Source organism: Leptosomus discolor, chromosome 1 (genome assembly GCF_034619465.1).
Source record: "Leptosomus discolor isolate bLepDis1 chromosome 1, bLepDis1.hap2, whole genome shotgun sequence".
NCBI lineage: Eukaryota > Metazoa > Chordata > Aves > Leptosomiformes > Leptosomidae > Leptosomus > Leptosomus discolor.
The window spans coordinates 109420795-109445908 of NC_141391.1; the positions used below are offsets into that span (position 1 = coordinate 109420795).

The 25114-nt window shown below is 39.7% G+C and overlaps 1 protein-coding gene across 1 annotated transcript; it reads left to right on the forward strand.

The window, feature by feature from the left end:
• The first annotated feature begins 4806 nt into the window (after positions 1 to 4806).
• On the forward strand, positions 4807 to 24398 carry C1H21orf91 (chromosome 1 C21orf91 homolog). The gene is made up of 5 exons (XM_086462807.1): positions 4807 to 4831; positions 5342 to 5471; positions 18777 to 19310; positions 22580 to 22642; positions 23707 to 24398. The coding sequence occupies exons 2-5, from the start codon at positions 5348 to 5350 to the stop codon at positions 23865 to 23867; spliced, it is 882 nt and encodes a 293-aa protein (XP_086318933.1). The 5' UTR covers positions 4807 to 4831; positions 5342 to 5347; the 3' UTR covers positions 23868 to 24398.
• Positions 24399 to 25114: the final 716 nt, after the last annotated feature.

The following is a 25114-nucleotide window of genomic DNA, read 5'->3' on the forward strand; positions in this document are numbered from 1 at the left end:
AGATTAAGGTGGAATAGAATGAGATTTGGGCAGGAGGAAGGCATGCTCAGCTTGGGACAGCACTTTCAGTGACTTGTAGACATCCACAACTTTGTAGATTGCTGTGACAATCAAGGAGGAAAAGGAGGCTATGCCAGAAACAAGGCCATGGCAGTAGACAACACATCCAGCTAACCTTGAAAGAAGTGTAAAGAGCTTTAAAGAGCATTGTTGATCACTAAATGGGCAAGAGGTACTGTAAAGGATATTTAAATCTATGGATGAAAAAGGAATGCACAAGTTCCACTTAGAAATTGAGTGCTATTTCACCACTATAATTAAACAATGAGATCTTGCTAGGATTAGGAAATCTCATGTGTTCTTCTGAATAGAAAGTCAGGATAAACTAGTTACTAGGAAGTTTTCTACCAGAATGTGAAGGCAGAGAAGTCATTGCCCTCCTCTGTCTCCCATTCATGACTTGTTTGAATACCCACATACTGATTTATCATGTCTCTGATCCACTGTAGCCAATAGCCTGCTATAAGACTCTGTTTATAAGACATGAATTGTTGTTGCTCCACCCTCGCGTGCTTTGACTCAGGAGTAATTTTAGGTTGGCTCAGCTTCCTCCTTTTCGCGGCCTATTAGACGAACACAGTTGCAGATTTGTTTTTCTAACCTCAGAAAATATAGGACATGACTCTTCAAGGAATAATTTTTCACACTAGCTGAATATTTAATTTCAGGGGCCAATCGTGAAGTCAAAAAACTTAACAATGAGCAACCTTTCCTTTTCTATTTGGTTTACTGAGATGACATTTGTGAATTAGATCAGTGGTATTGTGGTAAGCTTTTAAAATTTTCCTTAGCAGTGTCTCTTCAAGTTCAGTGTTGAGTTTACCGAGTGTCCAGAATAGTCCTACATCTTCTTCTGTCACTGAATAATGAACAAAACTACATTTCCACAGAAGAAGATCTCAGTCTTTATCCATACCTCATACAGTTGGCTTAAACAGACCCTATTCCTGCTCTCAACTCCTCCTGCCGTCTTGACACAACCCCTGCTCTACCACAACGAATGTATTGGCAATCATGCAGTGAACTGGACAGAAATCTGACTGATATTGGTCACTTTTCAGCATATAACCCAACAAAAATTAATGTAACAGGGGGAAAAATGGATAGAAGCAGGGAATACTTCAATGGCACTGCTGTCAAAAAGAGGATCATGGGATCATAGCCTGGAGGGAACTAGATAGCAAAGGGACTGGATAAATGAACAGAAGGACTACTGGTGATGTTACACTGAGTTTGACACAATTTTAGACTGCTGGAAGGTCAGTTGGATTCCCACTCCAAAAACCCTTACACCAAATCTAACAATAATGTAACTGAACATATAGTCATTTCAACGAGCTGATCAAGAAAAATTTGAGAGTATCTTTTAGTTTGGGGTTTTTTTTTCTTTTGTATCGCCTCAGTGACTCATTTCATCTTGCAGCAGCCACAAGATCACCAGATCCAACACAAAGGAAATGGCAGGAAGAGGGAAGTAGAACTACCTCTCTTCAATTAGGGGATTTAGTCAATAAAGGTTAAAAATAATACATTATAGTAAAGGTTGCACACCGAATGATGTTGAAAGAGGACTGGGTGAATAAGAAGAGATAACAGGTCACAAAATAGAAAGGTAAAGATAGGGGGTGCAGCAAAGTATTCCTATCTACAGTTGTTCAGTCTTCCAGGGGTGAAAGAAAAAATAAACTAGGAAAGGTCAGAGAACAGAGAAACAAGAGGTCTGTGGAAAAAAAAAAAAAAAAAAAAAAAAAAAAAAGACAGTAACAAGTAAAAGAAACTAGGAAAAAATAGAATACAAAAAAAAAAAAAAAACAAAACAGAAGAGTTGGAGCAAATATATGTGTTTATTAGCTGCAGACAGAGAACTTCCCAAAGAACATGAAGATCTGCCAGTGTGCCTAGAAAAGCCTCAGTCACCTGACCTACAGAGGGGAAAAAATATACCCAAGCCCAGGGGAAAGCAGAATGAAGAGAGTCAAGAGGGAAGAGAAAAAAGCCAGGCTGATTTTGAAATGTTACTTTTTAGATGTTTTCAGGGGGGCAGACCTACCTCACCTAGGCTGTGAGTTTCAAATTCAATTTCTTTATAAACTTTTTTCCTTTCTTGAGTCTCTTTTAATATACACACAGAAACCTACACAGACACTTTCATTTGAGCAGTGCCAATAGGATTCCTTATCTCCACTGGGGATTTGCTGCAGTATTTTTGATAATGCCCAAGCAACCCCACCTCTCCCTGGGCTCCTGTTTAACACTGTATTTTTCAGCAAAAATGTCTTTTAGCTTTAGACCTTCTAGTTCTTCACTCAGGAAACTGGAATTAAATATGTCCACAAAACACTGACTTGAGCTTTCATTTCTAATTTTTAGTTATTTGGAGTGAAGATGCTAGTGAAGCTCGAGCTGTGATTTCATGATACAGGGGCCAGAGTACACATTTTCATCTCTGCATTACCCCTTCAGCTGCCTTCCCACCAGTACTTATAAGGCTGCACAATGAAGCAAAGTAGCGAATCAATCTGAGGTAAAATTAATGTTGTTTCTTTTAAAACAGCGATCCAGTCCCTTGTGTCATCTCACAAACACTGAAACACAGTGAAAAAATAGTGTGGGAACACAACCAAGCAGCTGGGGGAAGGTGAAGCAGTGGGAATTATTAGAACATGGTCACTGCCAAAGCCTCTCTATAATGAAAATGTAAACTCAGCAGAAAAAAAGAAACATAAGAAGACAGAACAAGTTAATTTGGTACTAAACTAATTTTCCAAGGTAAGTAAACCGTTAGCTACAATAACGTGCACTGATGTATCAAGGGTCTTGGGAGGAAATACGTATGTGTATGTATACATATAAACCACATCATGGGCAGTAGTTAAGATCAGGTTTTTTCATAACTTTGCACCTGAAACATTAGTTCTCTTTCACTATTTTTATTGCAAAGATGTCTATATTTTAAAACAATTTTTTACAAGAAAAGCAACTCAAGTACCGAGAGCCATACTGTCTCCTACATGTAATCTGTTAACAAAATTCGTGACTTTTTTTGCCATTGGATTTCACAGCTGCTGCTGCACGGTGGTGATGCGCTGTTGAGACTTGATAGCCTTTGGAGCTACATCAGATTTTGGAGGTGAAACACTCCCATATTTATAGATTTTATAATCCTCTACCATCATCTGTCCAATCTCTCCGTTTCTAAATCTTCTGTCCGAGGCTGACGTCCTTTTTTCTGTCTTAATACTGCTTTTGTGATGAAGCCAGGCTGCTGCTGCCTTGCCACTCTTCCTGTATAACAAAAAAGCAGATGATGAGGGGACAAGGAGATGCAAGCCCTCTCCCAAGAACAGTCTCAGCCCATGGGAGAAACAATTTGGGGGAGATTTCAGGAAACTCTGGGATGAAATATGCACCATCATCCTCCAACAGAAGTAAATCTAAAGTCTACTTGCTACTTAGGAGCTGTGAAGGATGGGACTCTAGCATAGTGTGGGATTTTTATTTGTTTCTGATAAAATTGAAGAAAATGCCCCAAGAAAATACAGTGCAAGAAACAATAAGAACTGTGTTCTGAAAGATTGCTTTGCTCTTTCATAAATAATCCTACTTTGACACATCAGAATGTGTTGTATGTAGTTTCGGTCAGCTGTGGAAATTCTCAAGATGACATGATGTGGTTTCATCGACAAAGTGCAAGCACTAGACCTGGCTTGGTTTTACTTTCCATTCAGGTCATACTTAGAACCTGTACTTGGTATTTTCCATCACGTCAAATAAGTATATTTGGGACTTTAAGATTGTTTCTTTCTTACGCACATTCTCTTTTCTCCTCCTTCCTCTCTTCTTCCTTTCGCACACACCAACTTGCAATCCCCTTCAACAGTAGCTTTTTCCTTTCCTTGCTTCTCAGGCACATGAAGTGAAAAACAACAGCAATCCCTGAGGAGCGATTGTTATTTCCTAGGAAGCCCCGGTTACAGTAATCCCATCCCGAGCCACGAAACGGCAGAAGTTAAAACCCAGCACAGATTTGCCAGTTGTGCACACACAGGCGCCAGCAGAGCTTGGCTTTATCTCCCCCCTCTGCCGTTTGGCGACGCCCCCCACCCCAGTTCCTGCGCACATTTATTATTTTTTTGCACTTCCAACAGGCCCTAACCGACACGCACCCCAGGCCCGCTCTGTGCTGTAGATCACCGCCTAATGAAATGGGAACGGGCGCTGGGATGACCGCAGGACGCAGCCCCACTCCCGCCATCAGCACCGCCGCGCTGCCCAGCCCCCGGGCGGGGCGGGGCGAAGGGTGGGGCGGAGGGCGGGGCGGACACGCCCATTCGCGCCGCGGGGGCGGGGCTGCCGCGGCGCCGGGCGGGCTTCCCCTCACCACCCCCACCTTCCCGCCCCGCCCCTGTTCCCCCGCGCGGGGGAGGCACGGCAACCGCGCTCTGGGAGAGCCCAAGTGCTGCCCGCGGTACAGGGGAGCTCCCGGTTTCTGCGGTAGCGCGGAGGGGCTGCGGGGCGGCAGCCGCTCGGTCGTCCCGCCTCGCCGCCCTTCGTGGCCCCGCTCTGCGGGCGACGCCAGCCGCCGAGGTGCGGCGGAGCGCGGCTCCGAGGAACCGCCACACCCTCCTCCCCTGTCCCGCAGGAGCGGTGGTCTCGGCCGGAAGCGGCGGGCGGTGCCTGGCGCCGAGCTCCGGCGGCGGAGGCGCTGGCGGCCGAACAATAGTGGAGCGCGGCGCTGGGGCGGGCGGCAGCTGCACGGCGCGGCACGGCGGTGAGCGCGGTCGGGGCCGCGGCCACGGTCCGGCGATGTCGCCGTTCTGGAGGGGGCGGAACGTCCTCGCCGCCGCTGCGCGGAGGTGGGGGGTGGTGGGGAGCCCGAGGATGGAGCTGGGGGGGAGCGGGACAGCACGGGGCAGCCTCCGCGGGGGGAAGGGGTGCGCGGGCGGGGAGGCGGCGGGAGGGCTGGGTGCCCGCCGTCTCCGCCGTGCGGCCTGGCCGCTGCCCGCGCCGCACCCCCCCCCCCCCCCCCCCCCCGCGCTCCGAGGAAGAAACTTTCCCGGGACGCTCCCTGCCTCCCCCGCTCCCTCCCCCGTTCCGCCCTCGCCTCGGCGTGTGGGGCGGGCCCGGGCCGGGGGTTTCGGCGGGGGCCGCAGCCGGGCTGGGGGTGGCGTGTGGCGCTGCTTGCCGCTTCCCCAGGCGACGGGCGGCCGGTGCTTCGCCTGGGTGGCGGCTGAGATAACGGTCCCGTCCCTTGTCGCCCCCCTCCCTCCCCCCACCCAAGGGCACTATGAACGAAGAGCAGTTTGTGAGCATCGACTTGGACGACGACAACGTGTGCAGCGTCTGCAAGCTGGGGACCGAGAAGGAGACGCTGTCGTTTTGCCACGTTTGTTTTGAGCTGAACATCGAAGGTAAGGTTTTGATAGGAGTCATCTTGTGCGAACTTCCTCCGTAGGCTGCTTGGCTTGGAGCTGAACGCAGGCTGAGCTTGTCTGAAAGCTTTCATAAAGGCTGAGGTTCGAAAGCCTATGTGTTTAGAAAGTTTTCTTGCTGGCCAAACTAGTTTGTTAGGTTCTGAAATAGCTGATTTCCAGTAAAGGTGAGTGCTGTACCTCCTTCTCCTCTAGATTTAGAGATGTACCCGCCTTTCAAGAGATTCTAAAATGCCCTGGTGTTAATTTTGTCTTCTGGTATTAGACCTCTGATGTTAATTCAGATCAGAAGTATATTACATTCTGCCTTTTTTCACGTTTTTTGCTCAATAGTTAAAGTTGTCTATGTATAAAACTTAGTTAAGTTGCAAATTTTAGAGTAGAATAGGGTTTTTTTGGCAGATCAATGTTTCACTTTCATGAGAAGTAATCAGAAAACTTTCATTTTGCTTTCATAAAATGATAATATATGTAATGTGAAAAAACTGGGTCCATTGTCAAGGCTTCTTAAAGTTTGCAAATTGTAAAGTAGGACTCCTGTCCATCTTCTAAAAGACTCATCTTATAGTACTGTTTTGTCCTCCAGAATGGTATTTTTAGAATTTGGGACGTCGTTTTGCTAAAGAATTTACTCATCTTGTTGCTGCTCTTCACATATTAATAAAGTGTTGGTCATGAATGAGCAGTCGATTAGTTATTTCCCTTTTTTAAATCAGATAAGGATTTTTTGAAAGTATGAATATTGTTGCTTTGTTTTGGGGCAACAAAGTAATATATTCCAGTTACATGAAGAGGTATTTGTCAATTGTATGTGCGTGTGACTAGCTGAAGTAATCTATGTTAGTATGGGGCAATTGAATATTAAAATCTTAATGCTGTTAGGTGAATAGTCCCATTTCTTCATGATAGTAAGATTTGCTGCGTCTCTGATATATACGAGATAAAAAGGTCTTAAGATCAAGTCTTTCAGAGGGCAAAATGCTACGAGATACGAGCACTGTGCCCAGTGATCTAGTTGCTTATTCTGAACCCTAGCAGTATAAAACTGACTGGAATGTAGGGGGCTGTAAGGGTACGTATTCCATACAGTTTCTGTTGTGCATATGACTTTCAATGCATGTATAGGTAATAAAATTTCGTTCCTACCTTACGAAAATCTGAAAAATGCATTAGCACATTGAAATAGCTTTCAAATGCTGACTCAGTACTGTGTTTTGATTTTTAAAAGAAAAGTGATGCCTTTAAGGTGTTTGTTGCTACTAGAGGCTATGTATTTTAATCTGAACAATACTTTTATACTTCAGTGGTAGTTTGCATGCTTTAGGCTTTTACTTAGAAGAGACCTGCTTATGTATTTGCACATTGTGATAAAAGAGCAGCTAAGACGACCCGTCAGTCTGCCTCAGTTTTCTTACTGCTTTAAAATGATAGGTGGTTTACAGTTCTCAATGTGAGTGGAGTTAAGATGTTTCTCTCTCTAGGCTTTAAAATAAGGGAAAAAAGTATGTCATAATGAGAATTGAGTACTTCAATTACATTCAGAATTTAGTTTTGTTTTGGAAGTGTTGAAACAATGCATAAAAAAATGGCTGGATGGTTTCTGTGCTCTGTTGTTCGAGATAAGCTGTGGATTTGTTAAAGTTACTTGTTATGGATATAACTTTACAAAATGATCATGTGTTTTAGCTGGAACAGCTCTTTTCCAATGTCGTGTCCCCCGTCCCCGTCCCCCCCCCCCCGAACTCTTAAGTAGCCTTGATAATAGTGAAGACTTAATCTGTGCAGCAGACTGCTTTGCATAATCTTCTAAATTTTCAGTTAATTTTGGAAGAAGGCTACTTGAACAGAATAGTGCTGAAAGCTCACCTGAAATTACATGAACCATTGTATTCTTAATCTTTTATTTTGCACAGTAAAAGAAAAGTATTAATATCTTTGAACATTATAGCATCAAAGTACCTCAATTTCTGATACCCTGTCTTCTGTGCACCACTTTGAAAAGATGTGCTGTTACTGCTTGTATAGGCAGAGAAGGCTTAAGGGCGGCAGTGGCTGTACAAGTGACTTTATAAAGAATCATTATAAGATTTCTTAGCTGAACCACTGCATAAGCCAGCCCTTTACCATACCCATGGTCACATTCTTCCTACTTTTGACATATCTACTGCAGTCCTGTATTTTCCTGTGACAAACACTGTGATTTATATACATCTAAAATAACAATCTTCTGGCAGCCCTGGGTAGAGAATGAAATGGATAATTCATTAACTCAGAATGTTATACTGGATGTTTTCATACTGACCTTCTGCTTATATTTTAATGAAGTTTAGATGCATTATAACATAGCTACTTGTTGAACAGAATCACCTGTAAGTTGCACCCGCTCTGTAGATGAGCTATCCCCTGCTCAGAAATTAGTGTCATTCTCACTAATAGTTTGCCTTTTTATTTAACATCATATTTAAAAATCCATTGAAATCGATTGAAACACGTACACGTATTTTTAAGTAATTCATGAAGTGAAATAGGCTGTTCTAAAAAGATATTCATGCAACAGCTAGGGCAGTGCTTAAGGCTTGCTCATTTTTAGTGCTGTTGTGCCTGTGTAACTTCTCCCTCAGTGAAGAAGGAAATAGCTGCTTTTCAAGAACAGGCAGGCTATTAGTCACAGCTCAGCATCTTGCAGGGTTTTTAAGTACTCCCACTGTTTGCAGCACCCTGTTAACTTCCATGTGTTAAGTGCTGTCTGACTTAAGGGGGTTGTGTAGCACCTCCTCTGTCTTTCCTGATCATCCAGACCTCACTAGGAGGTGGGTCAGGATAGAAGGGAGCATTGCAGGTGCAAGTGGAAGGGCAAGTGGTGGACTTGGCAGTGTTAGCTTTACAGTTGGACTTGATGATCTTAAAGGTTTTTTCCAACCTAAATGGCTGTATGGTTCCGTGAGTCTATGTATGAAATTCTGGAATTAGGTTTCACAGTTCCCTTTTTTAAAAGGGTGTCATATTCTAATGCTTTAACAAAACTCCTGAGAACAATTCTGTTTCCCCTTCATGCCAGCATCTGATTGCTTAAAGCTGTCTGTGGTAAAACCATGTGCTTGAAACTGATCTAGCCCAAGGCGTAACCACTTCAACCCCCTCTGAAACAGACTTTCTCAAAGGTATATAAACAAATCACTACAGAAATACCATTTACTTAGTTACACTTAATTACATTATAGTTTAGTATTGTTAAACTTGCAGATGTCAGAAGACACAAAGATTCAACAGCTGTCCGAGTTTGCTTCTGTGTAGATGGTAACGTTGTTGATCACCTTGGTTAAGTAAGGTGCGTAATCAGAAATGAGCAAATCTGAGACCATCTGCATCTGTAATGACTCAACAGACTTCTTCCTAGAGTAGTGTTGCAATGTGTCTCAGCCTTTACCTTCCTGGTGTTGGGGTGTTTTTTTGTAACCTTTATTATGTTTGGGCAATAGCTTGATAATGATACATTAAAAAAAAAAAAAATTTGAATTATTCTTACAGTCATTTCTAGGGAAGACTATTATACAGAAAGTTTAATTTATGGTCTGCCTTAATTAAATAACTGCTGAGTTTCTGAACGAGAAAGTTAGTTACTGTGTTGCAGAACCTTTGTTTTTTATCAGAAATCATATCTCCATAATTTTTTTAATAGTTGATTTTTAGTCTTTCAATTAAATAAAATTATAGCTTAGCCTAAAATGGGATTGTGCTTCTTACTAAGTTTAGTTAATTTGCGCTCAGCCACTGGTTTGAGTGCAGCTTGGAGTTCAGCTATGGTGTCTGTCACATAATCTATTGAGAAGTGATGTATATGGATTATAGGGTCTGTTTCTTTCAAATTGACTGAAGGAGTATTGGCAAAGTAGGGAGAAAAGGGAAGATGGGCATACAGAAACAGAAGGTCAAGATGCGGGTTTAAACTTCCTCCTATTATTTGTGATCAACTTTTCGTGAGGAACAGGAAAAGAGTAACTTACTACTGTTTGGTAGTGTCAATCTTCAGTCTAAACGAGGGGGGGGGTGTGGTGGTGGGGGTGGTCATTCTTAAAAGGGCAGTATTTTTGTCCCTGTTGCACTTGCTCTTTCAGCTCACTTAGTTTGAGGATTCATGCTCAGGAAAGCTGAGTGAACTAAGATACACATAAATACGTTATTGCAAAATGAGCTTTTGGGTCTGAAGGCTCGTTACCAGGTGACTTAACACATCAGAATGCTAACATGATTCTTAAACTTTAAAATATGTAAAATACTTAAAATATTTGGTATTTTATATGTGAGAAATGAAGCTGATTCTGTACAGTGGTTTTAAAGTTCTAGATGAGATTTAGAATATCGTGGTGGTGTGTCGGTCTGCTGGAGTTTGATGTTGGCTTTTGTTTGCCTTGTGCGGACAAAGTGAATATCCGAGATTGTTGTGTGCTGTTTTGTTTTTCTGAGTAGGCGTCACAGTAATCTGTGGATTGAAACAGGAAACGTTTTAAATTCACATGTAACTAGATTGCATAAGCCAGGAAATTGTGTAGTGTGTTAGTTTGAGACAAATTTCTTCTCCTTTTTAATTACATTATAATACAGGAAAATGATTAACTGAACTCTGGTAGCAAATACATGATACTAACAACAGATCTGCAGTTGTAACTGGAGAGTGGGGGGAAAATACATGAATACACAAAAATGTAAGTGTGTGTTATGTCTAAAACCTGTCTGTATGCATATATATCAACAAAACAAAACCCTCTGCCTGAATATGATGTCCCCACAAGCTGCTTTGAAACTCCAATTGTAGGGTTTCCACATAAGAATGAGGTGCTGTACAGAGATACCTGACCGTGCTCTAATCCTCCTTGTAGGAGGATGTAGCTGCCTGACCCGTATTTCAGAGGAGGCTCACAGAGGCGTGCTAAGCAGTTGTGCTGCCTGTGGTGCTGCTTAGAGTTGTTTAGGCATCTTTAAATGGGAATGTGTCATGCAGTGCAGGTGAGTCCTTCATAACGCACCCGTTGTGATCCTCTGGACAATGCCTGTGGAAATAAGAGCTTCAGGGTGTTAATACCTGAATATATTTGTTCAAACATCAGACTTGTCTCTGAAGGTTTCAGAGTTTAAAGTCTGTAATAATTGTGGTTTAGTTTTGCATAATTTGTCATAATATATCTAACTTAACTTGGTTTTATGCTGGTATGTGTTAATGCAGATTTATTTAAAAATCTGTAAGTTTCCTGAAATGTAAGGGTTTGTAACAGAGGCAAAACTGTAATTGTTGGAGCTGATTTTTATTTACTCTCTTGCTTATCTGGTGCTGCTAAGAGGATGCTAGCTGACAGACAAACTGGCTTGCTTCCATTTCTGTTTAAAGTTGAACAACAGCTGAATAGCAAATGACAGTCTGTGTCCCAGGTCTTGTAATATAAAAGAAGAGATAATGTAAGTACTGGGCATCTATTCCCTTGTTTTATGTTACGTTTCCATGGTCCTTTAAAGTGCTGAGAGACTCGGAGCATTTGAGGCATCTGGTCGGTGCATCCCAGTCTCCAGGTTGAGACAAAGATGCTGTATACAGTTGTGTCTTATTGCATAGCTTTTTTTCCTGTTAAGGTCTATAAAATCTTTTATCATATCCTCATTCCATGTTCTTTATGCTCATCTTCCAAAAAAAAAAAAAAAAAAACCCAAAAAAAACCAAACAAAAAAAAAAACAACCAAAAAAACCCCCACCTAGTTTAGTTAAAGGCTGTAAGCACTCGAATTTAACTTTTTCCTTCTTACACCCTCCAGAAGAATATCTCACTGAAGTGGCTTGTAAGGTGTAGCTGAAAGGATTGGAAACTGCTGTTTTAATTTCATTCTGTTCCAAAACATTACACATCCTTATGTTTTTTCAATGTTAATGAAATAATAACCAATAAAATATATTACTCTGGCAACAAAAGCTGAAGAATTTCATCACTGTCCTTTAGACTAGACAGATGAAAACTTGTTTCAAGGTAACATTTGCAGTCCAGGGGTATGACTCATTTCTGCAAACTTGAATGGACTTGTGGAACGAACTGCAGTTTCCAGTAAACCTCTTAACTATGAATTCAAGTCCAAACATAGTTGGACATGCTATTCTTAATCTTCTAAGTGCCATGTAAGTACCGCCGAGTAATAGTGAGCTGTGTGGCTGGTTCTAAAAGTACGTTCTTGAATTTTCTTTGTGTAAATCTGGGAGGTTTGTACATGCAGACAAGTAAATTGAGCAGTTGATGTTACTTACCTGGAATCATCCAGAATACAGAAGAACTGTCTCATGGCTTCCACTCTCTTCAAGGTCAGTTTAATTGATTTTTTTTTCTTACAAAGTGTGAGACATCTGTAACATAGTATTTCCTGTAGTAAAATTTTCATCAGAATGTATTGGCTTGTCTAATACAGTAATAAACTCTCTTCTTAGTTAAGTAGTTTATAGGGAACATGAATTTTGAAAATATGTTTAAAGTGTCAGTTGGATCTCTGTTCTGTCTTATATAGTGTGTCTTTGCTGTGATGTCTTTGCTAAAATACAAATAAACTAATAGAAATGCAGTGGGAGATGATTTGTGTGCACACTTGATGTATGGAATGCACTGGCTTTATCAAATGAAAGTGAGGAGAGAATTTTAATTTATGAACAAGGAAATATCTAGTCTTTACTAGGTATCTGCTTTTGGAAGTTAACAAATGACACTGGCGTTTTCCTTCTAGCCAATCTAATAAATCACAAGATTTCACTCTCAAATGAAAATGCGTGCATACACTTAAAAATACCAGGTGGCTTTTAAGTCTTGTCAGGCAGAAGTATTGGAGTTATATGTCTCTAATGATCCCATTTTTCAGTGCTGGCAGAGCTCTACAACTGAAGAATATCAGTTTTCCCCACCTCTTGTCGTTTAGACATGTGGATGACTTGCTGTCTTAGGTCATCATGGGCTGGTTTTATTTAATGTGTTTTGAACAGGTCTTGGGATCTGCTTTTTTACTATAAGACCCCCCCTCTTTCAGCACTCTTAATAAGCAGACTAATAGGCAGCAGTGGCTTAAAATAGATATTCACATTTATGTCTTCTGAAGCATTTCTCTGTCTGCTGCGGGTCTTGGCCATGTATACCAGGTAAACCAAACTTGAGCTTATCCAACCTTAGTGTTCCTAGTGGACACCAGCAGATGTTCAGGAGCTGTTTCATGAGCTGGCTAAAGGTCTCTGTTTGCAGAGCAATACTGCTTGCTTGCGAGGTGGGCCGATGAGGGGAGCAGCGGCTGGAACATGTCAGAAGGTAAAAGGAAAGCCAGGGCTCTTGAAGTAGGCAGCCATGGACTGGTGCCCTTCACAAGGGTTCTTGCTTACTTAAGACTTTCTAGAGTTAACTAGTTAAGGTGAGGTGAATTGTGCCTGGGGAGTGTTTCTTTGCTGGCTGTGAAGTCAGTCTCCACAACTAACTAAAACTGTACCTTTTCTAAGTGTTCTGATTTAAACATAGAATTTTGCCCATGTTGCCAGTACTATAGAAATTGGCGTTATGAAATGCATTCACTGTCCTTTGACTGTGCTTAACACATGTACTATACACACTCATTGTAGCTATATGCATGGTGGACACGAGCACTATTCTAAGGCAGCTTTTCTTTTTCTTTCTCTATGGTCAGGTATAAATCTTACCTGTAAGTATTTGTAAATTCTTTAAAGGGACTTTGATACGGCTTTAACTAATGTCATAGTACAAACTTATAATTGACTATTCATGTGTCTAGAAGTATTCTTGTTAATTTTAGTTCACTCCATCTTAAATTCTGGGGTTGTGTTTTTTCTTCTTGAGCTGCTCAAGCTAAGGTTATTCACCACTGCAGAAACAGTTAGTTTTGCATTGCATCGTAAATTGCTGAGAAGGGAATGCAGGCTTATTTTTAACGTTATTTCTGACTGATGGAGCTGAAAGACCAAATAAGTCTTTTTTTTTAAAAAAAAAAAAAAAAAACAAAAAACAAACAAATGAGAAAAGAAAAAAAAACAACCACTGCTGTGGAAGATAAATAAGCAGGCTAATGATCACTGATTTTTTTTTTTATGAAAACATCTGTTTGTGAAGGGATGTGAAGTCTTGGAATTCAAGAACATTGCTTTTGATTTGAACTTGTTTATTATAATCTCTAAATAAGAAAACTATTCTAGCCAGCTTTATACATAGATGTGAGCAAACGTTTCAATTTAGTTCTGTATCTTTATCATGAAGAAGAGTTATACATAGTTCTCAATGAATCAGTTGCAACAGCAGAAACAAAGTTTTTGTAGATTTCTTCACTTCAAAAAAAAAAAAAAACCCAGAACTTTAACATGATGGAAACTGATTTACTTTCAAGTACAAATGCTGTAAAATGGGGTAGAATTTACTGAGATGTGATTACACACCTGGTTGTATGGTAAATGTGTGCCCTGCTCTCTGTTACTTTGCACTTACGAATAACTAGAAGTTAAAAATGTGGACTACTTTAAGTTGCCTGATTGCTAGTCATTCATTTACAAAATTATTTTGCAGGAGTAGATGAGGACTCATTATGTTCAGAACTGTACCAGTATAGAGGAGGAGTTTCTTCCTTGTGTATCTTACAAATCGAAATATTTGACTCCCCCGCCCCAAATACTAGGCTGTTACATAAGCAGCCCTGTTCTTACAAGTGCTCAACATAAAAAGATATTGCTAGGTAGAGTGATACCATCCATATTTCATCTAGGACACATGGGTGGCCAGAATCAGAAGCAAATAATGGATGGTAAACACTTAGTTACATTCTTTTATGGTTTGTCTTGAGGTTTGACATCATCCTGTGAATCTTCTTCACCTGAGGAATGATCGTGAGCTTGTTTCCTAATAGCATCTGCTGTCTGAAATTGGTTAGATATGGTCTGCTAGATGTTATTGAATTTCGGTGGATTATTTTTCCCTGCAGATAAAAAAAAAAACTTTCCTGCTCTGGATGGTTGTGGGCTTTTTGCTGTTTCTGGTGCTTCTTTTTCCTTCTCTGAAAAAAAAAAACAAAAAAGTATGAAGGATAGGAAATACTTGGACATAGTCTGCAATCCCATCTTGGAAAGTAAGACAAGAGTCAATGTACGCATACCTACAAATGTGGGGGGAAGAAAAAGTTGATGGTTGTTTGATTGCTGACTTGAATTACCAGTCAAAAAATAAAAAGGTCAGGATGGATGTTAGCAAACAGGAATGTTGATACAGAACTGAAATCCTGTGAAAATCCCCAGAACTGACAATAGCTGTTTATCAAAATTACGATATTACTTCTTGTAATGTGCAGAAGTCATATCTTGCTTTATTAATGTCTTTGTGTATAGTGTTGAATAAATACATCTTCTGAAACTGAATCACGTTTATATATCATTTTGTTTGATCCATGACAGTTTACCAGCTGATAGATTTTTCTGCAATTGTGATGAAGGAAAAAATACGAAGTAATCTGAGTGGAGTATTAAGTCTTACCAAAAATAAATAGGCATCTTTGCCTCATAAAGCTCATGGTATTGCCCACAACAGAAGGATTTGTGTCAAAGAAACATTCTCTTATTTGCTGTAATACTAGTACGTCATTATTAGTTTCTGCTGGCACAGCAGCTGCTCTGAATGCTCAGCTCTCGGGATGCAATTCCAGAAGGTTAGTGGCTGATGTTATTCACGTTCTTTGTCACCTCAGTATGAAAGAAAGATTGAGGGTTGTTTTGGTGGTGTTTTTTTTTTTTTTTTTGGGGGGGGGGGGTGGGGGGTGTGCATATGTTTGTTATGGTAGAAATCCAAGCCAGTTATGTGGAAGCTGAAGCAAGTCTGTTAGCAATTCTGTACAAAACCGGTTTGGTTTTGTACATTTTCTGTTCCTTACTGTATTGAAGAGTATTCAGACCCTTTTTTGTTGTTGTTGGGTTTTTTTTTTTTCAGTGGAGTAAGAGACTGGGAAGGGGTAAGGGTTATTCTATTCTGGAAGTGTTTTGTAATAAATTGCTATATGTTCAGAAATAGTGACATAATGGCTAATATATGGCATATAAATAGCAAAACTTAGCCTTTTGAAGCAACTTTTTTTTTTTCTCCTGTGACAGTTGCTACTTTCAGGCATACTTGATACTACTGAGTTCTGATAAAATGAATTTCTTTGAGCAGCATGCCTCTGGAGTGGGGAAGTTAACAGCGTTCAGAACTTTTTTAAAAGATAAGTTTATCAAAAGGAAAGACTTGAGTAACCTTGAGCTTACAGCTTAGACATAAATCAGATTGTGCTTCATAACGTCATGCTGCGCTTGTTATTTTTTTTGTGTAACTGAAGTTGTGTGGTGTTTGTTTTGTGTGGTCTCATACCCTTGTCCTATTGGACAATAGCATGTTATTCTCTTGGAAATAATGAAGCAGAAAGCCTCAAAGGAATTATTTTTTTTAAGTGAGACCGCAGTGTTGTATCATTTGTTGTGCAGATGTTTCTTTTGACTCGGAAGTGATAGTGTGTATGTAAGGAAATGTAGTCTGACCTGCTGCTCCATATGTGCCAGGCAGAGGACCTAAATGCAAGAGGCCATGCCTCTAGAACCACTCTGGGAGTATTTAATTAAACTTGCAAGATTCTGGTTTTTCTGCTTTTAATAGAAACAGTGCAGTAGTCCTAATTCTCCGCTGCATCCCCTCCTTCCCCAAAGCTAGGGAAAGGAGAAGAGAAAACTTGGTAGTTATGTTTGATTTTGGGGGTTGGGAGAAGGGTGGTATCCTGAGAGCAAACCAGACCTTAGTATCTATTATCAGCTGTGAACTAGAAACAGTCTGTGCAAAACTGCATTGGTCCTAGATTTACTAACTGTGCTTTCGGCAGTTCTCATCCATCGTCTTCACCAAATCTTCAATTATTTCCTTTAGACAGCATTACTCTGTCCTGTGGTCAGCTTCATTCATTCATCTTATGGTCAAATTGTTACGTGGGTTCCTGAGCGTTATTGTATGGAAAATTGTTTTTCAGCCAGTCTGGTGATGTTTTCTGTAAGTAAAAGAAAGCACTGTAAGCATCAGCAGCGTAGCATGTTGAAGGATCACTTGGGTAAAGTGGGTAACATTGAACAAAGTCTGGTTTTGTAGGGTTTGCAGTGTCATGAGTATATACTTTATAACTTCAGTTGACAGTGTTTGCTCTTCCTTGATGGGTTAAGATTTAAGGGTTTCCATCCTGCTACTTGAGTTAAGCAGACTTTCTATATTTAAATTGTACTGGTAAGTCATGGAAACAAATTACTTTCCTTATTTTCACTAGAAGTGTTTTGTTGGGTTTTTTAAAGTGTCTGTAGATAGAGAGGGGAAAATAGCCTTGCAAGTAGGCAGTAGATCACGTAGAGCTGAATGGGGTTGAAAGATATTTTGATATATAGAGTGAGAATCTTGACTCTATACCCATGAAGGCATTTGTCTGTACTTTGCTCAGGAAATTCCTTCTTAAAAGGTACCTCTAGTTAGGATGTGTTTTTTCTTTGTTCTAATACTTTGTTCATGGACAGAAGGAGTGTCTGTTTTCATGACCTTACCTTTCTCCCCTGCTACTAAAACCAAAATAAATTCCACTGCTGTCCTTTTGCATTTCCCACTCTGTCACTTTGCCCTGTAAATTTTGTGTAAACTCTTACAAACTCAACCAGAACAGTAATGCTTTTGAGTTTCAACTCTGCCCAAATAGAGTAAAATCAAAAATTTATTTTTGATGAGGCTGCTCTCAATGTTTGAACTCCCCCACTTGAAACATCAATTACCAGCAAGTGAGATAATAAAAATGAAGTGCTTTTATTTGTTTTAATTAGTTTCATGTTACGAATTTTACCTTTGTAGCTTAGTTTTCAGTGTAGTTTGGGTTTTGCAAAACTTAAACTGTTTTTTTTAAGTGATTATCATTTGTTGATCATTTGGGGTGGGGAGCTTAAAGTTCACCACAAGAATTTAAGAGGGCAAGTCAGATATAACTGAGAAATGTTGTAACCTGTAGCTTTCTGCTAATTACTTGTTAAAGTCTGTGTTATCAAATTCTGTTACCTGTTGTGTTTCATGGTTTTTCTTTCAATTTAAGCACTTTTATATACTTCCTTCTGTGATAAAAGGTAAAATGGCTGCAGCTTGGTTCATGTCACCTAATTTCAAAGATCGAATTACATTATCTGTTATTTAAACATTCTAGCTTTAGTAAGCACTGAGCACTTTCAACTGGTGGTTCACAGGTATATTATTTGTTACTTGCAATTAGGAACTTGTTTGACAGAATTGTTTTTCATTCTGTTGGGAACATACCAAGTAGTGTACTGGGTATTGAGATAAATGTTAAACTGTTCAATATTCTGGACTTGGATTCTGAATCTGCTGCGTAGGTGAATCTGGAAAAAAAAAACATGCTGAAGTTGCAGAAAGTAATTTTGTACCGGAGTACTATTAACTTTCTGAAATAGTCATGTCTCATACCATCTGTGTTCACTCATCAACTATAGATCTTCACAGATTGTGTTCCTTTTTAACATGTCAATCACTATCAATTACTTTGAGGTTTGAGTAAGTTACCTGCTGTAGCTATTTGAGTAGTCCTTGAAGGAGGTCAAGCAAAGAGGAGTAGTGCATCCATCTTACATAAAGTTAATTTCAGGAGAGTTTGATGTTGGCAAGCGTCAACAGTATTGGAACTTTCTTCTCTAGCTAGGCTGTAGGCTTGTACCAATGCAAAATAATAAACTAAGACTGCAGTCTGAATTGTGTTTGACTACTTGGGTGACACAAGCCTACACACTGCAGTATTTGTTGAGCAAGTAGCTCATAGCCTTATCCATAGAAGATGGGAGCATGAATGACCACTCTCAAAATGCTCTTCAGTATTGTTGGGATTATTTTACTTCTACAGCTTATACACTTGTGTATAGGTGTGATGCAATACGTGAAGAGTTAGCGGTGGTTTGCTTCATCTGCGTTACCATCTGAGGCGCGCACGTGGGTAGTCTGCAAGTCCTGCTCTAGAGATGACTGCGTGCAAAACACTTTGTATGCCAAGGACTGAAGACTGAGTCGAATTTCAAAGGTTTTAGAGTATCTCATGTATCCTTGTTTACTTCGATGATTAGACTGTTGATAGCAAAGCATCGGTTAATTTTTCGTTTTTTGGTTGCTTGTGAGTAAAGACTTTGAAAAATTAATTGAGTCTACAGTAAGTGAACATTTTTCTTTTGTCTCTTCACAGGAGTACCAAAGTCAGATCTTCTACATACAAGATCTTTAAGGGGGCACAGAGACTGCTTTGAAAAATTCCACTTAATAGCAAATCAGGACTGTCCACGATCAAAGCTCTCTAAAAGTCCGTATGCAGAAGTAAAAAATATCTTGAGCAAAAAAATTAACTGGATCATACAGTACGCACAAAACAAGGATTTAGACTCTGATCCTGAAAGCTCAAAAGCATCCCAGCACCAGCTTTTTAACTTCAGACATCAGACTGATAGAAAATTACTCCCACAGTTTGACTCCCCGGTACCTAGATACTCTGCCAAATGGATAGATGGGAATTCTAGAGGCATCTCGAGCTGCTCACAAACTCTTCTGGAACAAAGAGAATCCACTGATTTCAGACTTGGTGTGTTACAAGAAACAGGTGCTACCTTCTGTCGTAGCAATGTTTTATGGTCTAATCATAACCAAGTCCAGAAAGCTGAAAAAGCTGAAGATGATTCACTTACCAGTGTTCATAGAAGGCATCCTCAGTACAGCAGGGAAGAACGTAAGTATTTGCCTATTTACATGCAACCTAGCAAGCAAGGGCATTCTTCAAAATAGCTGTTGACCACTTAATGTCCCCACAGGGCATTCATTCGCATCTGGAAATCCACCTTTTTAACCTTTTGGAGTTACTGTAAAATCTGTGAAGAAAAAGGTTATGTGGTGAAGCAAATAGCATGGAGCGTTTGATTGGTGTGGGGGGTCTTGTCTGGTGGTGGTTTTAATTTTCCTGTTGGTTTACCCCGATGTAATACAGGACATGTTTAATTTACAAAATAAATTACAGTTGATTGCAGTCACTGCAGTATGTCAGTCTTGGCAATTCACAGCCCTGCCTGTGGAGATTACTAAGCTCTTAAAAGTGACTATCTTACTGAACTTGTGCAGTGCCTTGAGTTACATTTTACAGAGAGCTGCCCCAAGCAATCGGGGAAATTAGAGGTAAGATAGCAGAGCAAACTTATGGAACAACATAAAAAGTTAAACATTCTTAATAGTAGCAGACTTTTCTTGTGCGTTTTGCTAGATTTTGTCTGTTGAGCATAAGAAAATGGGAAGGCTCTTATGCCATTATGCTCTTAAAGGCTGTAGCCATAGACCTGAGCAATCTTTTGATGACTGTGGTGATATAGAAAGCAGCAGAAAATAAGTTTTCCTGTTACTTAAGAAGGAGGTCACTAGAAGAAGTCTTGAGAAAAACCTGGGATATTGTAGTGTCTCTGGAATCAGCCTACATGAAATGTGTTAGGACTAAGTTCCTAGAAATCTCTGCAGTTGCCACCCTGAACAGTGCCTGGTCCTAAACTGGAATATGTCTGCTCCTGCTTCTGTAGGTGAGTAAAGTACTTGGAGAGGGTTTCTGAATTTCAAAAGACCTGAGGAAGAAGTCCAAAAAGCTGGTAAAATACTCAGTGGAAAATCAGGTGATAAAAACTGAGATAATAGTGGAATACAGAATGTCAGAAAACAGAGTGAGAAAGAGATACTGTAAAAAGTTAGACTCCCAGTTTTTTAACAAATTAACAAACCTGTCCTTGCAAATTTCAGTCATTTCTCATTCTTTATAAAAGGATTTAATTTAATTGCTGTATGATACTTTGTATTGCATTTGTAGCAAATTAATAGTCTTTAAAACCATAAATCAAAACAGTCTGTGCTGTTTGACCACTTGTCCTCTGGAGTCATAAATTTGGATTACATAAATCAGGACAGCAGTTAACAGAGGAATTGTGAAAGCTTGACCTCGTTTATAGGGTTATCTAACTGAAGTTAGTGACTTGGAATTTATCTCTCTGATCTCTGATTTTGGGACAGGGGAACATAAAGCTGTTTTGAGCACGGTAACTTTTTTTTTTCTTATGCTGTGACTGCATAATGCACTTTTGAGGCATTTTTTGCTTCATATTGTAAGTATTTGTTTAATCTTTTAGCTTTAAAAGGCATTCATTTGAAGACTATTATTATCTAAGTTCGTATTTTAGAGAAAAACTTAGTCAGACTTTCTCTGCCAGAATTAGGTACCTTCTTTTTTCAGTACCTCCACTGTAATGACACAGCAGTCTACTAAAAAACCCTATTGTTAAAGTAATTGTAAATAGCTTGGTCAATATTTCTTTATAACTTACCTTGGCTATGGATAGAATAATGTTCTGTCACTTAAATTTGGTGTTCTGTTCCTTCTCCTGTTTGCCTTCTGTATTAGTTATGTGACATGACAGTGCTGTCCTGATACACGTGTACACACACACAAAATTGTGAACCTGCCTGCTACAGTTGATGAAGTGTTGATGAAAATAATGAAAAATAGGAAGTAATATCCTGCCACTGGGTATAAAATGGAAAAAAAAATCCTGACATTTTTTATAAAACTGTCAATTACTATATTAAATCAAATCAGGGTTTTCATGGAGCTTGAAAGGTGGTAAGATGTGAGAAAGGAATCTTCAGTTGTATTGATAGCCGAAGGTAGGAAGGAGTATCACTGTACCCAACTGTTGGAGGAGAAAGATTAATCTGTTTCATTCTTAAGTGGCCTTATGTCTTGAGTAACAAGTAGGCTACCTTAGCTGTTGCCAACTTCTTTGGTTTGGCAATATAGACAGAAAGACATGGAAAATGTAAGAGAGTGGCTTAGGGTAATCAAATAGTCCTGTGGGTATGTCAAAAACATCCTTTTCAGAACTTAGGCTTTACATTTACAATATAGAAACCTCTTGCACTGAATCTCTGAACAAAAGCTGCGTGATTGCAGCATAGATTTTTCTAATGTGTGCAGTGAGAGCTTTACTAGGCTGCAGCGTTGTTTAAAAACAATACTTAAAAATTACAAGGTCTTAAAGCTTGTTTCAGTGCCCTGTATCCTCCTGTAGTGATTGGGATTGTCACTTTTCACCATGCTGCCAAGGGCATCTCAGCAGCAGATGTGGCACCAACCTCTGCCCACCACTGCTGGGCTGAGGGATTTCTGGGAAGCAGTCCAGTGCTTCCCTACTTGCTGCTGTTGATTGAAGGCAGCGTAGAATACTTTTGCAATTCCCTTCTCTGAGGTTTAATATATATTTTTTCTATGAGGAAGATCAATGTACACGTACCCTGAGATACAGAAGGGCTTTTGAATGATGCAGAGGATCTTTGAGTTCTCGCTAGGAACATAGCACAAGAAAGTGAGAAGAAAACCTATTTTTATATGCTGGTCTTTGTATCAAACTAAGATTTTTCTTCAACATTTGTCACTGAGGTACTTAGTGGAAACTGTATAAGTTATTCTTATGCATAAAGCACAAACCTTGGTACCAAAACAGGTAGCTGCATGCTGAAAATTCTGTCAGGAAGCTGTTTTCTGTGGGCCTGCAAACATAGCAGGACCTACCTCAGAACTGTCCACTTGCCCACAATTAAACAGGCATACTTGCAGGGGTTACGCTGTGAAAACAATGTTTTGCAGTCAGAGGAGAGTAAAATATTTAAAGGTGTCAAAACAATGTACAAGCAATTCTGATTCTGGACACTACTGTTTCAAGAGCTTGAGTTTCCAGCTTTTTGACATTGAAGAGGGTCTTTCCTATGGAGTAAATCCTTGTCTATGTAAACATAAAAGAGAGGGTTTTTCAAACTTTCAACTAATGACTGATAAATAATAGTACCTCTGACTTACAGCCACACATCTGTTGATTATTAGGATGCAAATTATGACAATTAGAGAAAATAGGAGTCTGCTTAGGGATGCTTTTGTGACTTCAATAGTAGTGATAACAAATTTTGTTGTTACAGTGACTATGATGACTCTTGAAGAGTTAAAGCAACTTAATGAAAAACTGCTCAAGCAAATCCAGGGTGAGAATTTTTCAGTACTCTTTGATTTGGGTTTGTGTTGCTTTGTAATAAAGAAAATCTTGTTTAAAAATATAAATTGTGATGACTTGCCTACCAGTTAAGTTTTGAACTGAAATCTCTATATATCATATTTTCATGTAAAACAGGAAGCTTCTAGGTACTTTTATTATGTGACCTCCTTGGGTGTTGCAAACTGGCACTGGAAGAATACGGTATTTTCTTTGTGTTTTTTTCCACTGGAATCATGGAATTGTTTAGGTTGGAAAAGACCTTTAAGATCGAGTCCAACCATTAACCCAGCACTGCCAAGTCCACTGTTAAACCGTGTCCCTAGTGCCACACATCTTTTAAATACCTCCAAGGATAAGGACTCAACCACTTCCCTGGGCAGCCTGGTCCAATGCTTGACAACCCTTTCAGTGAGAAATTTTTTGTAGTGTTCAATCTAAACCTCCCCTGGCCCAACTTGAGGCCATTTCCTCTCTTTCTATGGCTTCTTACTTGGGAGAAGAGACCAACCCCCACCTCACTTACAACCTCCTTTCAGGTGGTTGTAGAGAGCGACAAGGTTTCCCCTCAGCCTCCTTTTCTCCAGGCTAAACAACCCCAGTTCCCTCAGCCGCTCATCATAAGACCTGTTCTCCAGACCCTTCACCAGTTTCATTGCCCTTCTCTGGACACGCTCCAGCACCTCAGTGTCCTTCTTGTAGTGAGCGGCCCAAAACTGCACACAGTATTCAAGGTGCGGCCTCACTAGTGCTGAGTACAGGGGGATTGTCACTTCCCTGGTCCTGCTGGCCACGCTCTTTCTGATACAATCAGAATCAACTTCATATTGAGTTGTAAACTGATCCATCTTGGCTCGGGTCACCTAAAACTATAAACTGGTGATCCTGTTCAGTTTACAATGCCTGCAGCAAGCTGTGCTGGAAGCACAAAAAGTGGTGTTCGTGTGCATGAGCCCCCTAAACGTCCATGTCTCTTTCATAGTAGTGTTTGACAATGCTTGTAGACTCTGTGAAAGTATGAGGACTGAGGGTATTAACCTGATGATGTTCTTGCAGATGTGTTTGAGGAGCTGACGCAGCAAGTCCAAGAAAAGGACTCTTTGGCCTCAGAACTCAATGTCCGTCATATTGCTATTGAGCAGCTGCTGAAGAACTGCTCCAAACTGCCATGTCTACAGATGGGACGGGCGGGGATGAAATCAAATGTCCCCACATAAAGGGATACAACTTCTGTTCCTCTATAGAGCTAACTTTCCCAAACAGCTTTGATAACCATTAAGTACGGCTGCACAGATATTTAGAAGCTTTTGAGGAAACTTGGGCAGCTTTCTCTTTGCATTCGTAATCCGTGAGAAGTCTTATTCTGTGGGTTTTAACAAAAAAGGCAAATATTTTACATACTAAAATGAACTGTAATAAGGTTTATTCACACTTAGGGATTATTATTTTTTCCCCATAACTACGCATGAGCCTTTAAATGAATTCTGTGTTTTGTTGACAATAAAATTGTTTCTAACAAAGAATGACCTGAAGCCTGTAAACCTGCTTCCTTCATACAGAGGGAAAATAAAAAATTAAGTTTTTTATCAGGTCTGATCATGTTACATCTAAGAGAGCTTTAAGGGGAGAGCAGTATTAATGAAACTCAAGTTTTCTTATTTATTATGAGCAATATTTTATTATTGAAATTTTATACTAAATATCACTATTTTAGGTACTTTTCCAGATCTCTTTATAAAATGTCTGAATTACTCTGTGTAATGTTTATGCCTTGTGTATGATTGTTTATTCTTTTTCAGGTCTGTATCTTTCATGATACAATTTAAAAAAAACAATTGCTTCCCAAAGAGATGAATTTCACATGTTAAAAAATTGTGGCGGTGCATCACTTATTTTTATCAGCTTTATAACTGAAGAATATGGTTCGTGAGAGATGTTTTTTAAAAAAAAAAAAGCACAGCACTTCATTTAAATTTAAAAAAAAATATATCCATTCTTTGGTTTTAATGCATAGAAGTTGAAGTTGTTTTTATATGTGTGAAATTTTCAATGCTGAAAAATTACTTTGACAAAACTAAATAAATTTATAATATTACATTACCTTGTTATGATTCTTTTATGAAGTTGGATCAGACTCTGATAGCGTTTTAATTTTGAAATGCGAATAGTAATGATACATTATAAAACAGAACAGCATCTACTTTTTTTAAAACTTCTATCAGTCTCCCGTACTAGTTAATCTTTGCCAGAAAGGCTGTTTGTAGAGCTGTGTTTGTGTAACTGAAAGTTGCTGAGTTGCCCTGAAAAAGTCAGGGGTGGGGAGAGAAACGCTCCCCCCCGCCCCTGAAGTTAAAGTCTTTGTGCTTTCTGATTTTATCACTTCAAGTGAAAACAGCTAGTAATTTATATAGCTGAGCTGAAGGAATGACTAGCATGAAGAAAGGTTTAGATCTGATTTTAAAAT